A 19,618-nucleotide genomic window follows, 5' to 3' on the forward strand; every position below is an offset into this window, starting at 1 on the left:
ACACACTTGGATGTTCAATGGCATGAACTGACAGTTTCTTGATGCGCGCTGATGTGCTTACTCTCTGTCACTGAAATGTTCATGCAAAGTTACAGTGATGTATAAGAAAATGTGTAAAACTTACTCTCATATTAGATTATGAAAAGTAATTGGACAGAACATAGAGTACCGAGCAGTACCACTTGTGAAGACATTGACAATTTTGACCACTTTCTTTCTTTAGAAAACATTCTAACCCCCTTTAGGATGCTATACTACATCTCAACTGGAGGCAATGGTAACATACTATAAAAAAAACATGTACTGTGTACAAAAACTAAACATCACTTCAATTGATATCATTCTACATTAGAAATTGAAGATGAGAGAAGAAGGTAACTAACAAGATCTGTCATAAGACTCGACAATTTTTCCCAAAACACAATATCAGGAAAGGTCTCTATAAACTCTTCCTATATACCAAGTTTGGTCACAATATGTAGACCCTTTCTTAGGTTATTCAATACCAACCCTTTTTCTATTAATAATATTAAGTCAATTGAAGGAAGGATATTAGACTTATAAGGGAAAATCCCTAAATCCCAAAATTTACCTTAAAACTTTAACCAGACGCCGACGCTGGGACGAGTAGTATAGCCCTCCTTATTCTTTAACATTGATTATAAGAAAGGTGCCCTCAAAAAAATCATGACTATCATTTATCATGACAAACTGAACTTTAATATAAAAGGCCTCATAAAAGTATATTATAAGACTCTTACTTGGTGCTTGTTGCACAACCAAATCTGCAATACTGGCAGCATCTTCCACAGGCTCTATCACTGAAAATAAGATTTGTTAACCTATTAATGGTTCTTATAGCTACAAAACATCATGCAATACAGTGTAAACTAGATTGTGCCATGTTAAATGTTTTTTTACATTGTTTCCATTATATCATTTTACTTCCATTATGGGAATTATTATGTTAAAAGGTAACATCTATGATTGAAGCAGTTGCACATTACCATTATTTAACAGGATAAAAAAATGGCTGAAACATATAATTCAATTAACTGATACATTCAGCAATTCTTCAAAGGGGTACCTCCAGATTCTATCCCGCCTGGGATCCCTATGAGTTGGGGCTTGTTCTTCAGAAATTCAAGGACAATTTCCTCTGCCAGTGTAATCTTGCCAACTGGACCGCCACCAGTTGCCATGTTTTTGTTATACTTTTTCTTGGCTAAAAGAATAATGGATTCTTTATATTGGCATATCCTGTTCAAAGAATTGCATATCTTGTTCTCAATAGCTTCAATACAAAAAAGTAACTTAATCGAAAATGGTTGCAATTTTGCCACCAACAATCCAAACGACAACAGTAGCCATACACATATTTCGATAGGCAAGATAAGGTAGTCATCTCTGAAAATTGAATATAATCATTGATACTGTTAAAGTTGTATTTGCTGCTTGTGAAAGGACTAAGGCATAAGGCAAAGTCTGAATAGTATCAAAGAATTAAATGGAAATTCTAGCTACTTGTTTAACTGTTTCTAAAGTGTACACTATTATAGCTTTTCATTTCACTGTTCACATGCTATAGATAACAAAGTTCTTAACATTATTTTGTGTTGAACATCATGTTCAGCTAAGTAATACAAGATGAATTCTCGAATATATGAACACAACTACATACAAAGAACTAATGACATATTGCAAATAGTTTTGTTTAAATAATTGATATTCACAAATTCAGTAGACTTTTCAATTTCAGTTGTAAAAATAAGTGTATTGATACTATAACTAGATAAATTAGAACACAACCTACATTTACATTTACAGCCAATAAAACTGAAGACAGGTAATCATTAATTCTATGCCTATTTATTAAAAAATTAATCTTTTGCAGTTGCTAAAAGCTGACAACACTGCCACCGACTCATCCACTACACAATTCCTGCGTCATTTTACTTTTAAAATGTCTCTAATAACGTGGTTATATTTTTAGTCATTAATATGACTAGAATAAAAATCTTAATGATTAAGAGCGATCAGTCGGTCCACTACATCCATTCTTAAAACTTAAGATTTTAATTTATTTTATATGACTATAACATAGCTATAACAGTTTCAATGACTTACAATTGTTTTTACAGAAAATTGAATAAATAAAGGGTTTACAATTCATTGAATGGTATGATAGAACTATTGCTAAACACTTGTTCAAGGTTTTTTTCAAGTATGGCTTTTTTCAGTTCAAATAACTCATTCTCATGGGCTACTCGGTTCTCGGCCAACTGCAGTTCTACTCTGGCTCTCTTCTTTTCCAGCTCATACAGTTCGTCCACCTCAGTTGATCGTTTTCGAGCTGTAAAAGATCCAAAGTAATGACCTTCAAAAGCCTGATAAACATAATAAATTTAAAGAACCATGGAAAAAGGATAGATAGAGTCAGTTATATAGTTTCAGCACATTATGAAGTGAAGGAGACTCATGAAATTTAATAGACTTTTTTTTTTTATATAATTAAATACAAACTGTCTTTTTTTAACTATGCCCAAAATGACATACATTTCCTCTGCATTTTCTCTGCAAATACATATGGAACTTCATCTGAAAAATAAATAAACAACCTAATAAACGTAATAAACTGAGGAATAGACATGAACATTTAAATTTGTGTTCATATTTTTATCCTATTCTCAATACTAGTAATTTCCATATATTGCTTTAATAGATAAAATTGTCTTTAAAATATCAGATTATTAGATTATGCATGTTTAAACACTTAACTCATTCTGAAAAAATAGGGTTTTTAATATAAGCAATTATAGCCTATTAACTTTATGTATCAGTTAGGTAAATGCAGAGGACTAAAGTAATTGGGCAGACGCATCAAAGCACTGCCACTTGCACAGGTACTTGTAGTCTGTATACATTCCGCAGCTGAAAAACATTGCAAAAGTTATGGATAATATACTTTTTTTCAAATATGTATTCAAGCAAAATAATGAAACAACATTGGACCACACCTCCTCTTTATTTCGCTTGTACTGATAAAACCGGAACAAGAACTTTCCTTGTATCATTTCATAACTTTTGCCAACCTGAATTTACACATGTTTAAATTGAATAACACTTACCGTACATGTAATGTTTTCATTGGACCTGCCACATGCACCAGTTCCAGGTTGAGAGTTGTCATGATCTACAACAAAGTAGACACAAGAAATCATAACAAGTATCATGCATGAGTGAAATATTGTGTCAAAACAATGGACAGAACACAAAAGTGAATTTGTGTCAATTTCCAGAACAATATTTCACTAGTAAAATACCAAATTGCTGAAAATTGTCAATTATTAACAAGACATTAAAGCTGCACTCTCACAGATTGAATGTTTTGAAATCTCTGCACTCTCACAGATTGAATGTTTTGAAATCTTTTTTTTTATTTTTTGTCTTGGAACTAGCAAATTTTATCCAAAATACATGGAAACTAGTTATAAAGGACTGGTGACAAAAAATTAGATTGCAGATTTTCATATTAAAGTTCAAAATTTGATGTTTTAAGCATTTTTCTTAAACCGTTAAGAACTATTAAGCCTTAAAACATATATTTTCGAACGGAAATATGAAAATCTACAATCTGATTTTTTGTCAGCAATTTTATATTATTGGCTTGCAGATATTTATGCAAAAAATAAAAAGTTGTAAAAATGATATAACTATGAGAGTGCAGCTTTAAACAGAAAAGCAAATATTTAACTGATTTTTTTTTCCAATTTGCAAGATAAACATACTTCACATGAACATTGGTTTGGATACATCACTTATTCCTCATTATTGTGATAATTACCTTATATATAAAATGATTTAGTGTAATAGTGTTCCTTTATTAAAATTTATGTGAATACAGGTTCTGTTATTGTTTAAGTATACAAACTTAACATAACATGGTATAATCAAAGTAATATAGTCATGTAAATGTTAAATTAATTAATCCTATAAGTCAAACTTTTAATTTATACAAAAACAGTTATATACCGTTCTCAATGATGAATGAGTAGGACCCGCTCTCAACCCCGCCAGCAATGCCAGTCAGAACATTTGTGTCCTTTAGTTTGTCTAGAAGCAAATTATCGCATGCTGAAAACTGCTCTCCAGGTCCACCCCCAGTCTTCTGGCTGCGAAAGAATTTCTCCTTTGCTGAAAAAGTCAGTGGTCGAAATTAGCACAAGCCCGCAAGCCCTGCACTGGTAAAATGTCTTTCGGGCTTACTCAAATTCTGAATTTTATAAAGCAGGGCTTGTTCAAAAATTTGATGCCAAGAAATAGTATAATAATTCGGGCTTGTCTGATTTCGATGTCAGACTGTAAAAAGTATGAAAATTTTCAATCAATTAAATTTAAATATCCCCAGCAAATTATGCACAATTCAAAGCAAATAAATTATTAATTTCACCTTGCAGTGATAAAATGGGAATCCAAGCCCCACAAAGAAACTAAAATCAACAAAATATTTCTAGAAGGAGACCCCAAAACCCATTTTCAATTACAGATGTTTGGGTTTAAACTGTGGGATCACATGTCACACATAGATGCCAATTTATATGGCTTCACATGCAGGACCAACAGTATATAGAACAAGCTAATTTCTGCATAACTGGTTATTTATTCCTTCACCGATTGCACCTATAAAACTGGAAAGTTTTACAATTGAGAAAAGTACATTATCATGGAAAACAAATAGAACTGATATAGTTTTTTTTTTAAACTTTATTTTTCAACTTTATTATTATATCCATAAACTTTACTGCATTATAGAGGATCTTAGGTATACAGATTTTACTGTTTTCAAGAACTAAATTCATATAACATTTTATCATAGAAAATGGCCTAAAGCTACATTGTTCTGTTAAATTTTTTATTTACCCCGTTGCTTTGAGTTCTGGTACATCTTCCGGACCTCTTCCACAGTTCTGCGTGTACCACCACAGCTGAAGTAGGAGTACAACATCATATACAAAAAATGAAACACGTACTGAAAATCACATTATACAAATGTAGACCATGTAACACAATAATGTCAGGCATGCACTTTAGTTGTCACAAAATAGTGTGTAGTGAAATTAGACACAAATTTATATATCATCCCGGGATACTGCTCTTGAATTCTTAAAAGTTGCACTAATTTCAAGGAATACAACAGCATATACTGTGAACATAAAATACTTTAAAAGCATCAGAAAATATTAAAGCTGCACTCTCACAGATTGAAGGTTTTTACAACTTTTTAATTGTTTGTTTTCGAACGAGCCAATTTTTTTGCAAAAATCCATGGAAAGCAGTTATATAAGACTGCTGACAAAAATACGATCGCAGATTAATTTATTATATTTAAGTTCAAAAATTGATGTTTTATGCATTTTTCCTAAACCGTTAGTAACGGTTTAACCCATAAAACATTAATTTTCGAACGGAAATATAAAAATCTACGATTTGAATTTTTGTCAGCAATCTTATATCATTGGTTTGCAGATATTTACGCATAAATATGCTCTTTCCCAGACAAAAATATAGAAAACTGAAAAGCGTCTGCCCAATTACTTTAGTCCTCTGCATTTACCTAACTGATACATAAAGTTAATAGGCTATAATTGCTTATATTAAAAACCCTATTTTTTCAGAATGAGTTTAAACATGCATTATCTAATAATCTGATATTTTAAAGACAATTTTATCTATTAAAGCAATATATGGAAATTACTAGTATTGAGAATAGGATAACAATATGAACACAAATTTAAATGTTCATGTCTATGGCACACGCCATTGTCGTCCTGCAAGCCTTCATCTCGGATGTCCTTATCCCGTACGACATAACTGCAAACCTCCTCTTTAAAACACCAAACGTTTGCTCGATGATGACTCTAGTTTTACAGAGTGATCTGTTAAATCTGAAATCATTCAGAATTTGGTTGGTAAGAACGTATTTTTAACATAAATCTTTATATAAAATAACAATTATAATATCTTTGACTAGAAAGCTCCATAATTATGTCATGTCGGAATTACATCATTAAAACTAACACGACTGAACATGACCGGCAATACCTCTCCTGTGTCTGAGTCTGGGGGTTCAGGTATGGCGTCATCAAGTACTTCTTACATGCATAGCCACTATCTCCTAGCAACACTCCATCCATTCCTGCAAAAGTCAGTTCCCTTTCAAAGAGTATGTAGTGCAGTACATTAATTGTTATGCAAAATAAGTACGGGCCGGTGCTTTGCTTGAAGTACAATGGTCATGTTGTACGTCATTTATAATTGAAACAACAAAACGATTTTCATATATAACTTGGCATAAATACCATTCTCCAACTGTGCACATAATCTGCTTTCCCTAAATACACGGCTGTCGTGTACGCTCCCGGGCCACTTGGCTACGACATCCATGATGATGAAACGAGCATCGCATACCATCTGTCACATGAAAAAATATGAAAATTATAAAGTAACTTTTAAAATCAACACCACCAACATACCTGTTTGGACAACCTATATGATGGGGATGAAAACATTTTAATTTGATGATTCATTTATTTCATTCGTTTTTTTTATCATATGGTAATGAAAAATTATTAAACCTGAACGTTCACTGAATGGAACCCTTTTCGATTTACGAAATCTGCTTTCGTTATGTGTTGGTGCTCTGATGCGGACATGTGTGCAGTCTATGCACCCCAACACGTTCGGGAATCCTGAAAAGTAAGATAGCACAAAATGCAATTAACAGTAAACAAGTATTGCATGTATGTGGTTTTAAATGAACATTAATGCAATGTTATGATTCATCAAGTTATTTAAGGCAAGGGGCGTAACTGTCGAAACTAGCATGCAGCATTAAGAGAGTTGAACTTAACCTTCACTAGGTAACGGCATTTCCGGAAGTTTACATTAATTACATTAGCAACCAATCAAAACGGTAATTAATATAAAAGTTTAATACCCGCAATGCTGTAAAATTCCTTCTTCTTTATTCTTATCTCTGCATCATCAACAGGCATGCTTATAAACCTGTTAATGTGCCTGCATAATGCGTTGGTAACCCTGTCTATGGCACGCCCCACAGATGGACGGGAAATTCCATGAATCTCGGCAATTAATAAATGGTGAGCTCCCGTGGCGAAAAATTGAAGAGTTACAAGCACAGAGAGCAGAGGTGGTAGTGGCAAGCTTCGTCTTGTTACAGCATCAAGTTCATTAAAAACAACACCCACTATCATTACGATTGTTTCATGATAAAATCGGTATCTCTCCCGAACTTCCACTCTTGATAATCTCTCCAACGGGTTGGCCCTGTCTTTAAATTAAACACTCTTGGAACCCGCTGTTGACCATACATAGCGATTCTCTGCAGACGCTGGAATCTATCTACATAGTTGTCGGCCATTTTTGAGTTTGAGACAAAAAATGAGAGTGCTACAAGGCTGTCTCAAATGTTAAGCTTGATTTTTTGAGTTTGAGATTGAGTTTGAGATTGAGTTTTTTTGTGAACACTGAAATGAGTTTCGACTTAAAATGAGTCCTGTTTTGAGTTCATTCTTTGAGATTGAGTCAGAGATTTGTCTTAAGTTCTTTCGTGATACTGGGGCCATGAATCATATGACACTTCTGACTTACGAATTTTGTTCTTATTCTATGTTGTATGCGTTTCTCAACATCCTTCTTTGTGTATGTTGTATGCAAATGTGAAAACCCTTCTTTGCCTATGTTGTATGCATTACTCTATTTCTTTGTTGTATGCATTTCATACTGCGCCGAATTTATTTCCATTACGATCTCATCCCATTTGGCCTCCTTGTCCTTATTTCCGAGAGTGGCCCCTTTGAACTTTCCAAAAAGTGAATCATGTTGATTCAGTATTGTTGACAGAGCGGAGTGCAGCTCTGAATCGGTCCAATTGTTCGAGCGCTTCTTCAACTCGTTCATTTTGCATGTTTTGGCCACAGACGACCCCGATGATGACATAAGCTCGCGGTTCATCTTCCAGTTGAAGAGTATTTAGCGGAATATAACCGCTTACGCGAATGCAGATCGATAATAGTTGAGACTGAGTTTGAAACTCGGCTGAGAACGGTCTCAAAATATTTCGTGATCACCAAATTGAGTCGGATCTCAACTGAGTCAAAAAAAAATCTCAAGTCAAATTTTGAGTTTAAGTTTGAGATTGAGTTTGAGTTCTTTCGTGATACTGGGGCCAAACTGCATTGCTTAAGATTAAGAACTTCACATTAGGTGTCACCGCCATAACTACTCATATGAAGGTATTTTAAATACAGTTATAGCATGAAAAAGTATTTTGGTTTTAGTGGGGTTCAAACATGAGCCTTATACCAAGAAAAAAGTAGAAAACAGCCGGCTAGTCCTCACGGCCACTGGGACTTACAACAAAAATGGTGGATATGTTGACCTGTTAAGGATATATTCATAATATCACTCACATGATAATGTAATCAACCAATCATGCAACACCACAGCCATAATTAATTTTAAATCAGGTTACTAATTATGGTCATCAAAGACAATATTTGAGCAAATATCAACATTTACTGAAGGATTCCTGCTTTTGGTATTTTTGTTTTAACACTCCTTATGATTTGCCACACTTTATTTTGTAATTGTGAGTGCATTTTACCAAACCCTGAGCTGAGCGAGTCACTTTAAAACATGTCCCCTAGCAATGGACAACAGAATAGAAAAAAATAGCCAGTTGTCTAACTACAGCACTTAAAACTGTGTCCGTCAACTATAAACCTCAATTAAAATGGTCATTTGTCAAACTACAGTGCTTAAAAACCTGTCCCTCAACTATGATCACCAGTATAGAGATATATGGTCACTTCTTTTTTTAAACTACAGTGCTATAGAACATGTCCCTCAACTATGATCACTAGTATAGAGATGTATGGTGACTTTTAAACTACAGTGCTATAGAACGTGTCCCTCAACTATGATCACTAGTATAGAGATGTATGGTGACTTTTAAACTACAGTGCTATAGAACATGTCCCTCAACTATGATCACTAGTATAAAGATAAACCGTATTTCCTCGACTATAAGACGGGGAAATTGGGTCCCCAATTTTTAACCTCAAAGTAGGGGTATGGTCATTCGTTATAGTGCTCTAGAACGGGTCCCAATACTATGAACACCAGTATAGAGATATATGGCCAGTTGTCTAACTACAGAGTTTTAGAACGGGTCCCAATACTATGGACACAAGTATAGAGATATATGGCCATTGTCTTACTACAGAGTTTTAGAACGGGTCCCAATACTATGAACACCAGTATAGAGATATATGGCCAGTTGTCTAACTACAGAGTTTTAGAACGGGTCCCAATACTATGGACACCAGTATAGAGTTATATGGCCAGTTGTCTAACTACAGAGTTTTAGAACGGGTCCCAATACTATGGACACAAGTATAGAGATATATGGCCAGTTGTCTAACTACAGTGATTTAGAACGGGTCCCAATACTATGGACACAAGTATAGAGATATATGGCCAGTTGTCTAACTACAGTGCTTTAGAACGGGTCCCAATACTATGGACACCAGTATAGAGATATATGGCCAATTGTCTAACTACAGTGCTTTAGAACGGGTCCCAATACTATGGACACCAGTATAGAGATATATGGCCAATTGTCTAACTACAGTGCTTTAGAACGGGTCCCAATACTATGGACACAAGTATAGAGATATATGGCCAGTTGTCTAACTACAGTGTTTTAGAACGGGTCCCAATACTATGAACACAAGTATAGAGATATATGGCCAGTTGTCTAACTACAGAGTTTTAGAACGGGTCCCAATACTATGGACACCAGTATAGAGATATATGGCCAGTTGTCTAACTACAGAGTTTTAGAACGGGTCCCAATACAATGGATACAAGTATAGAGATATATGGCCAGTTGTCTAACTACAGAGTTTTAGAACGGGTCCCAATACTATGGACACAAGTATAGAGATATATGGCCAGTTGTCTAACTACAGAGTTTTAGAACGGGTCCCAATACTATGGACACAAGTATAGAGATATATGGCCAGTTGTCTAACTACAGAGTTTTAGAACGGGTCCCAATACTATGGACACAAGTATAGAGATATATGGCCAGTTGTCTAACTACAGAGTTTTAGAACGGGTCCCAATACTATGGACACAAGTATAGAGATATATGGCCAGTTGTCTAACTACAGTGTTTTAGAACGGGTCCCAATACTATGAACACAAGTATAGAGATATATATGGCCAGTTGTCTAACTACAGAGTTTTAGAACGGGTCCCAATACTATGGACACCAGTATAGAGATATATGGCCAGTTGTCTAACTACAGAGTTTTAGAACGGGTCCCAATACAATGGATACAAGTATAGAGATATATGGCCAGTTGTCTAACTACAGAGTTTTAGAACGGGTCCCAATACTATGGATACACGTATAGAGATATATGGCCAGTTGTCTAACTACAGAGTTTTAGAACGGGTCCCAATACTATGGACACAAGTATAGAGATATATGGCCAGTTGTCTAACTACAGAGTTTTAGAACGGGTCCCAATACTATGGACACAAGTATAGAGATATATGGCCAGTTGTCTAACTACAGAGTTTTAGAACGGGTCCCAATACTATGGACACCAGTATAGAGATATATGGCCAGTTGTCTAACTACAGAGTTTTAGAACGGGTCCCAATACTATGGACACAAGTATAGAGATATATGGCCAGTTGTCTAACTACAGAGTTTTAGAACGGGTCCCAATACTATGGACACAAGTATATAGATATATGGCCAGTTGTCTAACTACAGTGTTTTAGAACGAGTCCCAATACTATGGACACAAGTATAGAGATATATGGCTAGTTGTCTAACTACAGTGTTTTAGAACGGGTCCCAATACTATGAACATCAGTATAGAGATATATGGCCATTGTCTTACTACAGTGCTTTAGAACAGCCCCTCAACTATGAGCACCAGTATAGAGATATATGTTCAATTGTCAAACTACAGTGCTCTAGAACAGATCTCATTACTATGAATACCAGTATAGAGATATATGGCCAGTTGTCTAACTACAGAGTTTTAGAACGGGTCCCAATACTATGGACACAAGTATAGAGATATATGGCCAGTTGTCTAACTACAGAGTTTTAGAACAGGTCCCAATACTATGGACACAAGTATAGAGATATATGGCCAGTTGTCTAACTACAGTGTTTTAGAACGGGTCCCAATACTATGGACACCAGTATAGAGACCTATGGCCAGTTGTCAAACTACAGTGCTCTAGAAAGGGTCCCTCAACTATGGACACCAGTATAGAGATATATAACAATTGTCTAACTACAGTGCTCTAGAACGGGTCCTAATACTATGAACACCAGTATAGAGATATATGGCCAGTTGTCTAACTACAGTGCTCTAGAACGGGTCCCTCAACTATGAACACCAGTATAGAGATATATGACCAGTTGTCAAACTACAGTGCTTTAGAACGGGTCTCATTATGAACTATGGACACCAGTATAGAGATATACGGTTACTTGTCAAACTACAGTGCTATATAACGGGACCCTCAACTGTGAATACCAGTATAAAGATATATGGCCAGTTGTCAAACTACAGTGCTTTAGAACCGGCCCCCAAAATTTGAACACGAGTGAAGAGTAAAGAGGTAAATGGTGAGTTGTTCAATTAAAAAGCTTTAAATCGTGGGTTTCATTCCTTAAAATCTACACCCACTTTGAAAATAATCTCTTGACGAACAAACTACAGTATGGTTTTCTTTTTGTATTTAGTAACCCTTATAAACAAATCATTTCCATTAAGACTTACCCGGGTATGGCAAATTGTTACAAACTACTTATTTTTATAATTTATACACCACATTAAGCACAAATGATAGTAATCTTATAATTAAAACGACTTTTGTCAACCTAAATACAACGTTGGAATTAACATATCACTTTATTTACACAAATATCTATGACGTGAAAACCACTACAAGCACTTGCTGAAATCCGCACTGTCTTTCGTCTGGTAAACCCATAATCCGCACTGTATACTGTGCTAACCCCATTTTGTAGGTGTAAGAAAATATAAAATCCACCAACGGGTTAAATACAACTGTTATATCAAACCGTACAAAGCGTTTGATCAATCATTTAATAGGTTCAAGTATTCCAAAGAGGTTTACACGAAGCACAAAACTTTCAAAACAGTCGGAAACGGAAAACAAAATGGCAACCTGTAAATATAATTTCCAGCGTATTTCTCATATTAGGCGAGTTTCGACAGCCAATGAAAATGGGTCATTTCTCAAATCCTATATTAGGCGAGTTTTATAGCCAATCAAAACGGGGGAAACTCATATTAGCCGAGTTGTGTTGATATTTGCCGAGTTTGGTCGATATAGAGCGAGTTCTGGCATATATTGTCTTCAATTGTCTGGTATTGGTACCGCAATTGTCTCTGTATCTCGTCAAATACGTAATAGTTGATTAATAAAACTTTATACAATGGTACAGCACAATGAGAAGGAGTTCAGTGTACATGAATCATTACACTATTTTAGAAAATTACAGAGTTATTGCCTTTTTCTGTTTTTTTTTGTCAAACTTTTGTCCGTACAATAACTTGAAAACCACTAGATTGAATTTCATTAAACTTCATACAATGATTAATCATAATGAGAGGCGGCGTTCGGGGGTATTAATCACCTTCAGTGATAGCTCTAGTTTAACTGTAATAATGTCAAATTCTGGAATCTGATAAGTGATATTGACTCCTTGTTTCAAGCAGTATTCATTAAGCGGTAAGAATGTATCAGTACACAAGATCGCAATTCATTGTACAGTTTGGACAGTACTTACCAGTTTATGCCTTCTCAAGCTCACTCATCATCATACTTGGCACATGGCCAACAACACCAAATATTACAACCACCACAATTTGAGTAATCACAGCCATTACTTGCGGTGGAATTGTCAGCAGTAATGTTTTCATCAGGCAAAACATTACTGCTGAAATGTGTTTGAAGTTCGTTCATGCAGAACTAACTGTGCACACGTAAAATCATTATCGATGGTATCGCAAGAAATTTGGTGTAGTATTGATGTTACATCAAATGGCACACTGTCACTGTCTTTTTCACTCTGTACAAATGATTCTTTCAGGAACAACTTTGGAATGACTTCATGCAGGTACTAACTGATTGTTAAAGAAATCACCGTCATATCGATCATGGACAGTTTCAATATCTTTTTTGTCCACACAACTAAGTTGGCATCCATTTTTTTGTAATACCCATAAGTCCTTGAATGTGTTCATAATAACCATCTTGTGTTCCTTTCTTCAACACAAAGCGACCATTTTCTTGTTCAAGGTATTGTATATTTCTGGTCTGAACTGCTTCTGCAACACTCATTGCTCTTGCACTATATGAAAATGTTTGTGCCATACCTGAAACTTCTTTATGTAAGCACGTCGCGCTTTTGATTCATTCTTAGAAGTTTCCCCAACTTGATAGCCGGAACATGTTTCAGTTTTTCATAAGAACTATCGTTCTTTAAAGTGACTCGCTCATGTTTGTAAAGTGCACAACCCTAATTACGAAATATAGTGTGGCAAATCATAAGGAGTGTTAAAACAAAAATACCTAAAGCTGGAACTCTTCAGCAAATGTTCATATTTGCTCAAATATCGTTTTTGAAGACCACAATTTTAAGTTTCGTTTATTAATAACGTGATTGAAAATTAATTGCGGCTGAAGTGTTGCGTGATTGGTTGATTGACATTATCACGTGATGTTATCAATGTCAACATATCCACCATTGTGTTAAAGTTCCGGTGGCCGTGTGGACTAGCCGGCTGTTTTCTATTTTTTTCTTGACGTTACCGGTGTGGGTTCGAACCCCACTAAACCAAAATACGTTTTATGCTTTAAGCCTATAACTGTTTTGTTTCTGCAATTTCGATATCATAGAGTAAAATAATAATAAATTATGTGTTTCCTGATGCATAATCGGGAAAACTAATATTTGGTCCAAAAACATGATTGAGTCACTTTAATGCCCTGCATAAGATTTTCACACTTTAACCAATCTTATTACATTGCCATTTGTTTGCAGTAATGACGCCTCCGTTGCTCATGCCATTCTTGTTTGTCTGCTTGGTCCAGGGTTTTATGATTTACCTGTTTACAAGAAATATTTCGACTTTACTGCACCAAAGAAGCGTTCACTTTCTTTTTTTGTAATCTGAACTTGATATTTCGCTGAATTTGTGTCTTTTACTGAACAACTGACATCGGTGTTGATCGGACTTTTATTTTAATGCCTAATGAAACTCTTTTGTTGAAGCTTTGCTCCCCTTTGGATATGTCCATTGTCACAGTTTTATCGTAAAAGACTGATGTTGTTGAAAGCCAGTATCTGCTGTTCTAAATAAAACTCCAATTTGGATTGACTTCATCATGATTTGTTGCCTGGGAAGGATTGCACAGTGCTCGAAGTACACTCAATGTCTCTGAATTTGCATTTTCCAATAAACTAAAGAATGTACAAACTGCTTCAACTGTAATGGTTTTGAGAGCTTATAAGTTCTAGATAGCACTTGATGTGTCCAGTGCACTGCTGTTCAGCAAATACTGTTTAATAGATGATTCATCGATTTCTAGATTTTTTGTTACATCCTTCGTTCATTTATTTCGGCTAACTACAACATTTTGCAGTTAGCAATTGATAATCTGTTTTCAAAGAAGATCATAATGTATTACTTGCTGTAAATCCACTTTTCGACGTTCCACCAGTGGTGGACACTCCAAGAGCATGACATAAAAATCAATTATGCTTTTGGGGGAATTTAATGTCAATACGTACCGAGGTGTAAACAAATGTGTTTAATTATGTAGCAGATGCAACACTGTTGTAGGAGTGCTATTGCTTTGTTTTCACAAGGAATTCCGGTGCCTTCCGATTCTCTTTACTCCCCTGAAAAAGATTATTAATCTGATCATAAACTGAAACTTAAATAACAAAGTCAGCTCAATATTTCTACAATTCATAACAAAGGATATAAACTATTCATTTACAAGCTATGGAATGACAGGAATAAGGAAATAACTGTCGATGGCATAAAATCGCTCATTTTATTGAACTTATAAAGTGCTTTCAATATGCCAGTGTATTATGTGGGTTTACTGGCCGTATTATGTATAGCAGTATACCATACCCACCCGTGTGCAACGCCGAGCAAGCAAATGTGATTTAGCACGATGCCAAAGATGTTGAAATGATACATACTAAATTTTGCAGAAAATTATTATGTGTTAAACGATCAACAAATTTAGAATGTTTGTATGGTGAATTAGGAAGGGTCCCAATGAAAATTAATAGATAGATTATAATGATCAGATACTGGATAAAAATTCTTAACTCCCCGAATAATAGCCTGATCAAAATAATATATAATATGCTACGTGATGACATTAACAATGATACTACGTATAACGGTAATAATTGGGCTTATCATATACAAATCTTATTGAATCGCCTTGGGATGACAAACATTTGGCTTAATCAAGATACGTTATCTATTGATATAATACCTATAAGGCAAAGAATAATCGACAATTATAAACAGACATGGTATGGACAAATAAACAACCTACCTAAACTTTGCTCATATTCAATAATTAAACACGAGTTTGATCAGGAAACGGTATAGCGCGTTTGCAAAGATGAATTCAAGGCAATTTTACCGTAACTTTTTGCAATAGGAATTTAATTACGAAAACATTTTCTGAAAGCGTGTTGTTTCTTATTTGCAACGATACCAAAATTTATTAAATTGATAAAGAATTAAAATAGTAAGACACTAGGGGCGCGTTTCAGAGACGATCGTTAAGGCGATCGTTAGCTGATTTTGGTAGTACGACCAAAATTACCGATCGGCACCGTTTCAGAGACGCAACGTGCACCTGCTTTATCGTTAATTTTGCTCGTAAACCTACGACCAGTAAGAGGCACTCGTTAACTTAACGATCAAGATGGCGGATGAAGATTTTCGCCATATCAAAGTATACTTTTACTTTTTACCAACATTTGAGAGTTTAATATTGCGTGTAGCATGTTCGCTGGTGTGGAATTTATAAACTATGTCTAAAAATAGCTGAAAACAGTACGACAATGTTCTATTTTCGCCGTTCTGTCAAAAAAAGGATTTTAACTGTAGAAGATGTAAGCTTTTTGTTATATTTAGTAAATGTGCTGATATTGTGTACATCTAAAACATTGAATATGATGTAGAATTTGATTTGGTTCCATTGCTGTTTTATATGTTATGTAAAACATTTTCTTGAAATTTTTCTATTTCGGATGGTTTTTAATTCGGATAAATAAATGTCTGTACATATTTTGTTGTAATATTACCGGTCTTTGTGGCATGTAGTCAGTGAATTATTAAACAGTGTTACCATTTTATCATGTCAGGATATAACATTATTATTTTTCTTATTTTTGCACATCTTAAACTAGCTAAAGAACTTCAACGAACACGTTATATATTACCTTTTTGGTTGTAAACATCAAAAAAATAAATATCAACATTAAAGTTATGGAAGCCAGAACTAATCTAAAACTGTTGCTAAATATATATAAATATACTGTACAGTAATGTAAACAACACTGTCACAACAAATAAGTTGATTATTGGCTACTTTAATACCATGAACACTATCGGGTGACAACGTAATCATTTTAGTTCACCTTTACTTGTAATTGAAACTTGTTTTAGTAAGGTATCCTATGGTTTATGAAGAACTCTGTAGTATAGTACATATGTGAGTTTTCAACTGACAAAGGTTAAATCTTGTCTTTTCAGTCATACCATTTGATGCCAAGTGTACAATAAAAACTGAAATGAAAATTGACAGCAGAAGTGTCATGGTCTTGGTGGAAAATGCTGTGCTCTTCATTGACCTCTGTTTAATAATGGTATGGAAAAGGGAATTAAATTCTAATGTTGGTTTTATGAATAATATAACAGGTATATTCAACATATGAACACATAAGGACTAATGTAGAAACTGAACTGCAAAACCATATTATATATCTGCAGTTAATGTACAGGCTATGTACAAATGCTTATTGATATAATATGTTTTCATTTATTTAGTTTTTTTGCTTGTTAAATATTTGTTTTAGTTAATTATTTCAGGCTCATGATAAAAAAAACTACCAGGAATGCTTCAAGATGGCAATGGAGGGCAGTGTAAAAGTAGGTAGGAAATGATAAAATGCAATCGGATATAAACAAATTTTATGAATAATACAATAAGATGATGTTGGGCATCTTACTTTGAGCAGTTAACTGGTATAACATAATTGTTATTTAACTTATATGAACATTAAACAAGAAATAAAATGTGACCAGAATGGTGTTTACATGTTTTCTTAAATACCCCACTTATTTCTTTTTTCAAAAGACAATAATTATCATAAAATATGCATACTATTTCAGTTGAAAAATGGGAATGTAAATTATGTGTTACTTGTAGTTTAACCATTAAAAGGCGTTTTCATAAATGTATTATATTGTGCTGTATTAAACAATATTTTATAACTTTTGTCTTTTTCAGGACACTGAGAAATCACAATGTTTCAAACATCTAGAATATGCCCAGAGTCAGTCTTCAAGATACTCACCTTAAAAGTTCCAGTGTGATTTAGGAGACTTTGTCAGAACAGTACATTATACCTACATACACTGGAGATACCAGACCCAACAGATAACTACAGATATATTTAAACAGAACCTGAAATTAATTGCATATCCCAATACAGCATAATACTTTAAACGGTTAAAAAGGCAGTGAGGCATTTGTGTGTAATCTTCATTTAATATTTGAAATTTCTTTTTCCTTTTTTTTTTGATTTTGCATTTAAAAGCCATTAGCATTAGATTTTTCAAAAATATATGTATTTTTATACAGTTTCAACTGTGATGTATATCGAGTTGTACATGTTTCCTCTAAGGATTAAAACACTTTTGAATTATATAGGAAAATTGAAATGATACATTTATTCAAACTTATGATAAAATATAAAACACACACTACCATTGTTGATCATGTAAACCTTCATACTATCTTTTATAGAAATTATGTGAATCTTTTGATATTTCTAAATACATTTATTTTTACTTTTACTGGCTCATGTTTAAACACAGAATGCTATATAAAGTGTATACTCACTTGTATATCATAACATGATTGAAATAGATAATAGATAATATTTGCATGAAACTCTGAACACTTAACCACTATGGCAATCTGCACCAGTTAAGATACTTTTTGTTGAATAATGTGTTTTGATGAGACCAGCTTGTAAAATAGCTGTATTTCTTTTAGTCATTTTGTGAATACGTGAATTATCCTCGGGATCTATCTCAGTCATACAGATCCCAAGTACCGGTTAGGGCAATGTTTCATGTACCGCATCAGGGGAATCGGGTCAGCAGTGCAGAAAATTGGGCATTAAAATGTTGCTATTGGTTCGCCACGTCCAGGATCGGGTGTTAACTTAGGGTTTTTACCTTGACTCCGACAATGGACCGCGAGCTATGGGGCGGAAAACGCGGGGGAATATGACCCCTGTGGGTGATTGCATGGTTCTATGGGTTTATATAATCTGAGGTGAGATATCTGAGTTTCACACCTGTAGGTAGTGGTTAAGACACATGTTAGGGGATTACTTATATTCCTACGACTCTACCGGCTGGGTTGAACTTGAACTTATCGGATTTTCTGGTAACACCAGGAGGCCGACCAAGGGAATTGGAGGTGGCTAAACCCTAATAGGAATTCGTAAGAGTACGCGCGAAGGGGGAGATTTGACGTGGTTCATAATGACAAGATGGTTGAACCTGAATCATGCAGCCCCGGGGTCGAAAGTTAGGAAGGCCCAAGATAAACCGTGGGGGTAAAGTTTGATGGTCCTCTAATTGGAAAGTATTTGAAGTCTGAGAGGCGGGTAGCTAGGTTTGTTTGTGCAAATAATGCCAATTTGTCGGTCAAATGGTTAGCTCAGAGAGGTAGAAATGCTTCCTCTGGTAGTAACTTCGAGAGGGGTGGGGCACGTTCGGGGGTCCGTCCTTTTGGAAAAGGGATGGGTGCTTTATCTGTCGTACAAGAGTAGAGATTTCATTTTTGCCGAGGCTGAACAGTCTCCGGGCCCAAAATAAAGTTCAGAGAATTCTCCCAGGTAACGTTTGGCCAAACAGGCTGTTTCTGTGTCTGATCCACGCCTGGTACAGGTTCAACCATTCGTTGTCATGGTATCTCTAACTGAAAATGGGGCAAATATGAAGGTTAAGGTGCCTAATTCAGAGGATGATGTAGTCACACCGCCGGTGGGGTCTGCAGAGTCCGCACTCTTAGAGGGAGGGCAATGAGGGTCATTATTGGTGGTAGATTTGCCTGGGGGAAGTTTCCCAAAGACGGGTAATAATTCAAATTGGGGGGCGGGTAATAATTCAAATTGGGGGGCGGGGTG

The 19,618-nt window shown here is 35.0% G+C and overlaps 2 protein-coding genes and 1 long non-coding RNA gene across 4 annotated transcripts; 1 reads left to right on the forward strand and 2 right to left on the reverse strand.

Moving 5' to 3' along the window:
* Positions 1 to 1,212: 1,212 nt before the first annotated feature.
* On the reverse strand, positions 1,213 to 9,563 carry LOC128235991 (uncharacterized). Its single transcript, XM_052950773.1, has 8 exons — positions 7,789 to 9,563; positions 6,360 to 6,471; positions 6,103 to 6,196; positions 4,921 to 4,985; positions 4,033 to 4,194; positions 3,129 to 3,193; positions 2,557 to 2,598; positions 1,213 to 2,353 (listed from the first exon to the last, which is right to left on the reverse strand). Exons 1-8 carry the CDS (start codon positions 8,032 to 8,034, stop codon positions 2,291 to 2,293), a joined length of 849 nt encoding a protein of 282 aa, XP_052806733.1. The 5' UTR covers positions 8,035 to 9,563; the 3' UTR covers positions 1,213 to 2,290.
* Positions 5,017 to 12,169, reverse strand: LOC128234824 (putative nuclease HARBI1). Of its 2 annotated transcripts, none has more exons than XM_052949355.1 (5): positions 11,901 to 12,169; positions 6,636 to 6,749; positions 6,360 to 6,471; positions 6,103 to 6,196; positions 5,017 to 5,945 (listed from the first exon to the last, which is right to left on the reverse strand). In XM_052949355.1, exons 2-5 carry the CDS (start codon positions 6,711 to 6,713, stop codon positions 5,792 to 5,794), a joined length of 438 nt encoding a protein of 145 aa, XP_052805315.1. In that variant the 5' UTR covers positions 6,714 to 6,749; positions 11,901 to 12,169; the 3' UTR covers positions 5,017 to 5,791. The 2 variants fall into 2 exon arrangements, with proteins under 2 accessions (XP_052805315.1, XP_052805314.1); XM_052949354.1 differs by lacking the exon at positions 11,901 to 12,169 and adding an exon at positions 6,998 to 7,769.
* Positions 12,170 to 15,969: 3,800 nt separating this feature from the next.
* Positions 15,970 to 18,270, forward strand: LOC128235167 (uncharacterized). The gene is made up of 4 exons (XR_008261155.1): positions 15,970 to 16,303; positions 16,947 to 17,059; positions 17,283 to 17,342; positions 17,704 to 18,270. It is a non-coding gene; the product is annotated as an uncharacterized LOC128235167 (long non-coding RNA).
* Positions 18,271 to 19,618: the final 1,348 nt, after the last annotated feature.

The sequence above is a fragment of the Mya arenaria genome, chromosome 5 (genome assembly GCF_026914265.1).
Source record: "Mya arenaria isolate MELC-2E11 chromosome 5, ASM2691426v1".
NCBI lineage: Eukaryota > Metazoa > Mollusca > Bivalvia > Myida > Myidae > Mya > Mya arenaria.